Source organism: Ipomoea triloba, chromosome 2 (genome assembly GCF_003576645.1).
Source record: "Ipomoea triloba cultivar NCNSP0323 chromosome 2, ASM357664v1".
Taxonomy (NCBI): Eukaryota; Viridiplantae; Streptophyta; class Magnoliopsida; order Solanales; family Convolvulaceae; genus Ipomoea; species Ipomoea triloba.
Genome location: NC_044917.1, coordinates 7,968,157 through 7,977,240, shown reverse-complemented (window position 1 = coordinate 7,977,240; position 9,084 = coordinate 7,968,157). Strand labels below are relative to the sequence as shown.

Below are 9,084 nucleotides of genomic sequence, written 5' to 3'. Positions count from 1 at the left end.
CATCTCTATAACAAACTACAATCATGGATATATTGATTTTTTAAAGAATTTACCTGGTGATATAGTCTACAATTTTTTTAAAAAAACATTAAGATTATATTCGAATCTTATCTCCTAGAGAGTTAATTCTCAATTTAGCCATTAATTCTAATGTTATTTTGAGATTAGTTATCCACTAATAATTCATAAAAATGAGATGAAATTAGTAACAAAATGACTAAATCAGATACTTTTGAGCAAAATATGATGAAATTATTAACTAATTAAGAACTAATAAATCCAGATAAAAAAATGATATAATAATTAAGAGTAAATGAGAAATTAACTTATACTTCACAAGTTCTTATGACAATACCAAGAAATTAAAGCATGATCATGGATTGATTTATTTAAACCTTAAACCATAAACCATTTTGAATTTAATATGTAAGTATGCATATTACAAGCAATGAGATGATCAGACAATTAACCTGTAACAAAGATAAATATAGCCAAACATGTGGGATGGATGTCAATAAGTCTTTCTCAAAGAGAGCTGGGTGAATGGGATTCTAAAGCTCTGCCTTGCTGTCTTCTTCTTCTTGAGGGTGGTGTTGGGATCACGCAGGACGCAGATGTCGCCGTTGCAGACGTATCGGCTCGACTCCGGCGACGACTCAGAAAAGCAGCCCCAGAAATTGAACAAAGCCATGGTTGATCTGATCAGTTGGGGAGAGGAGGGGAGGGTTAGTGAGAATTATTGAACTTCTCTTGCCCTCCAAACTTGTGGCAGTGATAAAACCGCCCACTTTCTCTTCACGCCTAATTTATACACACACAAACTTGCTTGTCAAGAATGGCAAATTGTATTGCAGCATTGAATTATTCCAACAATTTACACGTGACAGACGCTGAATTTTTTTTTGGTCAATTAAAGAGACTAAGAGAGCACACATCAATGGACCACACAATCAAAGTTTGTTTTCCAAGTTTTTAATGTTAAATAAAAGTGACGCGTGTGGTGCTGAGTTTGGTCTTCGTTAGTAGGAATGGCAACGGTGCAGGGCAGGACCACATCCCCGTTTCTTGCAAGAATTTTGGTGGGTGCAAGTTCTAACAACCTGGAACTTTAATTATTAATATTACACTTAAAATTATTAATATTACACTTAAATTTGCGTTGAAGTCTTCATCTAATAACTACCAACTACAATATTGCATTTACTTCCAACTTTAACATTAGTCTATCAAATCTTAGCCACTAATACCAAAAACCAATTACAAACTTTAATATCCAAAAATATATACAACATTTCAGGATTAGTGATTCAAATATTCGAAGATTATATTAGTGCTTCAAATCATTAATTGAAAGCTTCACATTATTCCAATAGTTCTTGTACTAATAAAAAAAAAAAAGTATTTAGGCCTAAATACTAATTACACATATAACATAGAATATATAAATACAAGTGTGCATTAAACTATCATATAAAAAGATTATAGACCACGTGTTACATACACCCATTCTAAAAGTAATGGGGGATTGAGCATGTTGAGTATATATATAAATGTGTAATTTAATTGTTAGTTGTGTTTATTATTTTTATTATAAAATTACATTTAAAAACAATAAAATTGATTGTGATATTTATCTTCTAGAATATATCACATCTTAAACACCAAAAAAGTCCACCACTGAAATTATAATAGAACCCAAATAGATGGTGTGTGAATGCATAATATTATTTGTGTCCAAATTCTGACCAGTAGATGTTTACATATATGTTTGTTTCTTGATGAACAAGCGCATACGCATGCCGTTGACCGGATATACATATGGCCTTCTTATTAAATTCTACGTTCCTCTAATTTGATTGATCAAGCCCTCTTTGGCAAATTATATTGAAAGTACATTTTAAATATACTAAAAGTACATTATTCATGTACTGAATGTACATTATACAAAATTATGTACTTTACCTGAATGCTATGTACATTTTTAATATAATAAAAATACATTATTTGTGTACTAAATGTACATTATTTGATAGTATAGTCCACACAGCTGTGTGCACCATAGTCCACACAATAATTCTTTTTGGACCATGGTTTACATGACTGTGTGGATCATACTATCAAATAATGTACATTCAGCTGTGTGGACCATTAATTGCTCTACTATCAAATAATATAGATTCAGCTGTGTGAACCATGGTCCACATAATAATGATTGCTCGTTCTTGAGGCACGAAAAATGAATATCGGGCCTTCAGTTTCATGAAGTTCAATAAATTGCATATGGGGAAATGCTCTGTATATACCACTTCAAATCAAAGTTTATATATTATAGGCTCGAATTTAAACAAGTAGTTTCAGAACTGTCTTCAGAGAAAGCAGAAGTAGCATCAGACAAACGAGAAAGGATTTACACGAACACTTATTTACAAACCAGGTAGGTTTTTTATTGCTGGCAGCTTCAGAATGATCCAAAAGTATTCTCTCCACTGTAAGTCATGTAGAGGAAGCCATCCTCGTCCTTGTGTTCCTCATAAATTGCAGACATCATAGCAGCTGCAATTGACAATCAAGAACACCAACCAAATAAAATGACAGAAGTGATTACAGCCATAAAATGAAAAGGGACAAAAAGGTATGAAAGTAAGCAATAGTTTCACATGAGAATCATGATGGAAATTTATCCTAACCAGTGGGAGGTAGGATGTTCTTTACAAAAATAAAAATGGCCTTCTCTGCACTGAGCTTTATCCTCTTTCGGACAACATAAACAAATTGCCCGACAGTCAGATCAGCAGGAACCAGATACCTGTAAACAGCACATCTAACAGTATCAGAAGGTTGTTTCATTAGAAGCATAGATAACAAAGGTACCTCACAAGATAATGTGTGCAACATGTCCAGGATCAACAAATTGCCAGTGTTACAAAATTGGTTGAAATATTTTATCATGAGATTGGAGTAGTTGCAGACAAAGGATAGATGATTGTATCGAAAAAATTTACAGCTCACACAACTAAAAAGTCAAAATTAATGACAATTTCAGATTATCAACGTAGCTAACTTTTTCTTGTCAATGTCAGGGATGTCACTCCTTTCAGCCTTCTCCACAATGACCTGTATAACATAGAAGAATTCATTAGAATACATTGGCGAACAGACTGTATCTTTATTAAATACAAAAAGGGCAGAGGCAATGGTATTCATACTGGAATTCTATCATGGTACTTCTCTCTGATACGGGCAGCTTCGGCCTGTCGCCTTTCTGAATAGTGAGAAACTGAACTATTAAGGAACATTCATGATTGAACCAGGCAGATAAGATAAATTAAGCCTTTTCAGTTGAATGGAAAATATTGAAAAACAAGCCAAATTATCAGAACAAATTATAAAATAAAACCATTAGAATGAGTCCACCCAAGAATAGTTGCTCTGTGCTCATCTTTTTGGCATGCATTATTGAGTAGTTAGAGTCTCTTGGGTTAGTTAGAATATTTCTGTGTTAGTTACCTAAGCTTAGGGTGGCTCCCTGTGTATATAAGTGCTGTAATTTCCCTTTCATGATCATTGAATATATTTTAAGAGTTAATTCTCTAATCTGGTATCAGCCTTTCAAACGATCCTATGCCCGACCTCAATGCCCAACCCCCACCACCTGTTAATAATGAAGTCCCCGTTGACTCTTCCAGTCGAACAGTCACCGCGGTTGCGGTGCCTGACCCCCGTACCCCAAATATGCTCCATCAAGCACACCATTACGTGTCTATCAAACTGACCGCCACGAATTACCTATTTTGGAAAGCGCAACTGGTGCCCTTTTTACGAGGACAAAATCTGTATGGTTTTGTTGATGGCTCCAATTGTTGTCCGCCGGAGTTTATCGCGTCAACCTCCTCCGCAGCTCCGGTGGTTAATCCGCTTCATGCCCAATGGACCCAGCAGGATCAGTCCATCCTTAGCATGATTATTTCATCACTCGCAGAGGAGGTCCTTTACTTGGCGATCGGTCATTCCACCTCACGGTCAGTTTGGTTGGCTGTGGAGACAACTCTTGGGTCGACGTCACGGGCACGTTCGCTAAGCCTCCTCACGCAACTCCAAAATTTGCGCCAAGGAGATCTCACACCAGCTGACTACCTCGGCAAAGCTCAAGTTCTGGTTGAACAACTTGCTCAGGCAGGCCGCCCGATTGGCCTCGACGAAGAGAACTTGCATGTGTTTCGGGGACTCAGACCGGAGTATCGCAGCCTCGTGGCATCTCTAACCACGAAGAGCGCCCCCTTGACGATTCCAGAAGTGGCGGACCTCCTGTCGACGCACCAGTACTTGTTTCCAGAAGACGCCATCGCGCCGCTACCTCTTGCACCGTCGGCAATGATAGCTCAGCAGCAGTCGCCGCCCCAGCACTCGAATCATGACGGCGGTCGTGGACGAGGACGCTATCACAGAGGGCAGCGAGGACGAGGTCACCAAGGCCGTGGAGGCGTGCGCTGCCAGCTATGCGACATTCCCGGTCACACCGCCCTCAATTGTTACCGCCGCTTCGTGGACGCGTCCGGTCAGAGGTTGCCGACTACACAGACTACACCCATCGCTGCCCCACCACCGCATGCGAATATGGCGTATCAACAGCCTCCAGATGACTTCCAGTCTGCACCCTTTTCAAATGTATGGTTTCCCGACACGGGGGCTAACTCACACGCCACACCACATGCTGATGGCATGTAATTTCCTTCGAGTGCTTCGTCAGGTTCTTTCTAGATGTCCCGTTAGTGGGTCTTTTCGTTCCCTTAATAACATATGTACTGCGTGCTAGATGGGTAAGTCTGCGCGCTTCCCTCTTGCACGTGTTGCACACTCGTTCACGATATTTTGTACTGTTTGTTGACGATTTTTCTCGTTACATATGGTATTATCCAATGAAATTGAAAACTGACATATATTCCATATTTAATAAATTTCGTGTTTTAGTCGAAAAATATTTTTCCTGCTCCATTAAATGTATTCAATCGGACCTAGGTGGTGAATATCGCAAATTACATGCAGTATTCACTGCCGCAGGGATCATGCACAGGCAGTCCTGTCCACACACGCACGAGCAGAACGGCCGTGTGGAACGCAGGCACCGCCATGTTGTTGAAATGGGTCTAGCTATGCTGGCCCACGGTCATGTCCCACAAAAATACTGGTCCTACGCGTTTGAGTCCGCGGTGCATTTGATAAATCGCATGCCGTCACCAGTCACACAAAATATAAGTCCATACTCGTGTCTGTTTCATAGGTCACCCAATTATAACTTACTCCGTGTGTTCGGGTGTGAATGCTTTCCGTGTCTGAGGCCATATAATCGGCACAAAATGAATTATCGTTCTACATCCTGTGTCTTTCTGGGATATCATGAATCTTTCAGTGGTTACAGGTGTCTAGACACAGCCACAGGACGTGTTTATATTGCCAAGCATGTCCGGTTCAACGAACAAGTGTTCCCCTTTGCTAAATCACCAGGTACATTGGCCAGCTGTGCTACTGCCACAGTTAAGCCCTCCATGCCTTGGGCATCTGCACAAATTCATCAGCCAACCACATTGGGTCCACCTAGACATGCCGCCACCCCCCCGCCGATTGAAGTGCCTACGACTTGTGTCCCACCACAGCCACGAGAATTGATCACCTCTTGATCCGTCAATGCCACCACTTCGTCGTTTCAGCCAACAACTTCTTCGACCACGACAACTCGCAGACGAAAGGTTCGCAACACGACTCGAACCCATGTCATGCAGCTGCAAACTACGACTTGCGCACAAAGGCGCAATCCAACAGCTTTAGTAGCCTCGGTCGATGATGATGAGCCAACCTGTCATTCGCAAGCTGTCAAGCTCCCACAATGGCGTCATGCAATGGATGTTGAATTCAATGCACTCCTGCACAATCAGACCTGGGAGTTGGTACCAGCTCGGCAGGATATGAACGTCATAGGTTGTAAATGGGTCTTCCGGGTCAAACGGCAGGCCGATGGCACTATCGAGCGGTACAAGGCACGGCTAGTGGCCAAGGGTTTCAACCAGGTACCAGGTGAAGACTATTTTGAAACATACAGTCCAGTGGTCACACCGACCACTATTAGACTTCTCTTGACATTTGCGATCTCAAATCAGTGGACAATGCGACAGCTTGATGTCCACAACGCCTTCTTGAATGGGCATATTACAGAAGATATCTTCATGCGTCAGCCTCCTGGCTACGCCAATCCGGCTTACCCTCATCATGTGTGTAAGTTGCAGCGTTCCCTCTATGGCCTTAAGCAGGCCCCACGAGCCCGGTTCACACGGCTCAATGACTTCTTGGTTCGTATTGGGTTTCGACCTTCTAAAACGGATGTATCCTTATTTATTTATGATTCTGGACAGTTGCGAGCATACATTCTAGTTTATGTTGATGATATCTTATTACTGGGAAATGATGTTGAATTGGTTGAGGGTATATTATCAAAACTATCCTCTGCATTTAAAATCCGTGATCTCGGCAGACCCCGGTTTTTCTTGGGTATTGAAGCAATTTACAGTGCAGATGCTGTGGTTTTATCACAGCGTCGGTATATGATGGAGCTTCTTCGCAAAGCTGGTATGAACTCGTGCAAGTCCCTGACCACTCCAATGTCGTCAGCCACTTCGAATCCTACCGATGGTGCTGCACCGTTAGATGATCCCACACCTTATCGACAGCAAGTTGGCTCGCTGATGTACTTATTAATCACACACCCGGATTTGTCTTTTGCCGTGAACCGGTTGTGCCAATTTATGCACAGCCCCACACAAGACCACTGGGCGGCTCTCAAACGTGTGTTACGGTATGTAAAAGGAACTCTGGACCATAGCCTGCGTCTACAAGTCTCTCCGTCTCCAGTAGTGCATGCCTTCTCAGATTCTGACTAGGCTGGATGCTCTATTGATCGGAAGTCCACCGCAGGGTTTGCTGTATTCCTTGGCCCGAACTTAGTATCTTGGGTGTCTCGAAAGCAAAGGACTGTGGCGCGCTCCTCAACCGAAGCGGAGTATAAGGCCCTAGCTGATGTAGCTGCAGAGGTGGTGTGGATTCAGTCGCTACTTCGAGAGCTTGGCTTACAACAGTCGGCAGTTCCGGTGCTCTGGTGCGACAATTTAGGAGCAACATACCTGTGCGCCAACCCCGTTTTCCACGCCAGGACGAAGCACATTGAAGTAGACTACCACTTTGTCCGGGACAAGGTATCAGTAGGAGAACTCAAGGTTAATTTTGTTTCCACGCATGATCAACTTGCAGATATTTTCACCAAAGCTCTATCTGCCTCACGGTTTAATAACCTCCGGGTCAAGCTTGGCGTAGTCCCTTGTCCTCCGTCAGCTTGAGGGGGTGTATTGAGTAGTTAGAGTCTCTTGGGTTAGTTAGAATATTTCTGTGTTAGTTACCTAAGCTTAGGGTGGCTCCCTGTGTATATAAGTGTTGTAATTTCCCTTTCATGATCATTGAATATATTTTAAGAGTTAATTCTCTAATCTGCATGGCTTGCAAAAAGAAGATAACAAAAGGTGAAACTATGGCATAATCCTGGTTGTGAGGAGATTCATTTTTAAGGATGCTATATTTTATTTTTGAAATTATTTTATTATTTTAATTATTCACTCAATTATAAAGGGTTTGAATTGCCATGGCCTTGTTCCTCGCAACAAATTCCATAGAGAACACATGTTTCTTCCATCCATAGCACAATATCAACTAAAGCCAAAAACATTAGTAAGAAAATGAGTATTTCACCATGATATAGCATTTTTGCATGAACAACCTAGCATAAAGAACAAAAAGACAGGCAATCAAAGCACTGAAAAAAAACAGTTTTTTTTTTGTTTTACTTTTTTTGTATGATTTAGACACTCAGTTGCAATATCAACAGAATAGAGGAAAAGTGAGAAACACAAAATCGAAAACAGATGTAAAAAAAAAATCAGTCATGAACTAAGGATACCATATAAGGATTGTCAATTTGAGAAGAAATAGAATAAAGACCCTACAATTCTACTCGATCAAACAACCGACTAACCAATCGAAAATTAGGGAAAGTGAAAGATCAGATCCGATAACCAGAAGAAAACAAAACACGCACTACAGAAATAGATGCACAAACATAAAATATTGAGAGATATACGAGGGATCGATCATACCAAGGGGGTGTTCCAACTTGAAGGAGCTCTTTGTCATGGCGATGAGTGGATGATTTCAAAAACTGCAAAGATTGAAGAAGAATTAGGGTTTCTTCGGTGAAAAGAAAAACAAAAGGAAATGGGAAGAATACTGGGGATAGTAACGAAGAAGACTGAGGGCACTACCAAGCACCAAGTTGTGTGTGACACAGAGTTGTTGATTAGCGCCTTTATTTGTTTTGTTTTATTTTTTTTATTTTTTATTTTTGGTTTGTTTTTTGTTTTTTGTTTTTGTTTTTTTTTTTTAATAAAATTTACTCTGTTACACTATAGTATTTGTTTATACATGTCAAATTTTACTTTGTATTATGGTCTCTATCATGAAGTGATGCATCATTTTAATTACACTTCTATTTCATTTGACAATATTATTGTGTTTTTTTTTTTTTTTGGTTTCATTTGTTCTTCACAACAGTTTTTTTTTTGTTCTTCACAGCAGTTTCATTATAGCAATATTAAAACATTATTTTAATTCTACAATAAATTTGTTTGATAAATGATAATATATATTTTGCTTGAACTCTATTTTTTTTTTCATTTTCTACACACACTAGTTTAATTATAGTAACATACCGTATTATTCTAATTGCACTTCATGTCATTTGACAATATATGTTATTGTATGGCTTTGGATTTTAGTTTCATTTTTCATGCACACTAGTTTAATTATAGCAATACTAAAGCATAATTTTAAATATACTAGAATTTCATCTGACAATAATGTGCTCTGTTTTTTTAGTTTCATTTTTCCGCACATACTAATTTCATGAAAATAACACTAAAGTATCATTTTAATTCTACTACAGTTTCATTCGACAATCATGATCCACGCAACGATATGTGGACCAACATA

General features: G+C 39.7%; 1 protein-coding gene across 1 annotated transcript; it reads right to left on the bottom strand.

Moving 5' to 3' along the window:
- Positions 1 to 2,281: 2,281 nt before the first annotated feature.
- LOC116011263 (autophagy-related protein 8C-like) lies at positions 2,282 to 8,332 on the bottom strand. The gene is made up of 5 exons (XM_031250814.1): positions 8,193 to 8,332; positions 3,207 to 3,262; positions 3,062 to 3,114; positions 2,688 to 2,806; positions 2,282 to 2,553 (listed from the first exon to the last, which is right to left on the bottom strand). Exons 1-5 carry the CDS (start codon positions 8,227 to 8,229, stop codon positions 2,459 to 2,461), a joined length of 360 nt encoding a protein of 119 aa, XP_031106674.1. The 5' UTR covers positions 8,230 to 8,332; the 3' UTR covers positions 2,282 to 2,458.
- Between the last annotated feature and the right edge of the window lie 752 nt (positions 8,333 to 9,084).

Bases quoted from the DNA above. Each gene is read 5' to 3' on its own strand.
- LOC116011263 (XM_031250814.1), bottom strand. From the start codon at position 8,229: ATGACAAAGAGCTCCTTCAAGTTGGAACACCCCCTTG. The intron at 3,115-3,206 runs GTATGAATACCA...TATGTTATACAG, and splicing joins AGTACCATGATAGAATTCCA to GTCATTGTGGAGAAGGCTGA. The intron at 2,554-2,687 runs GTTAGGATAAAT...TGTCAATTGCAG, and splicing joins GAACATCCTACCTCCCACTG to CTGCTATGATGTCTGCAATT.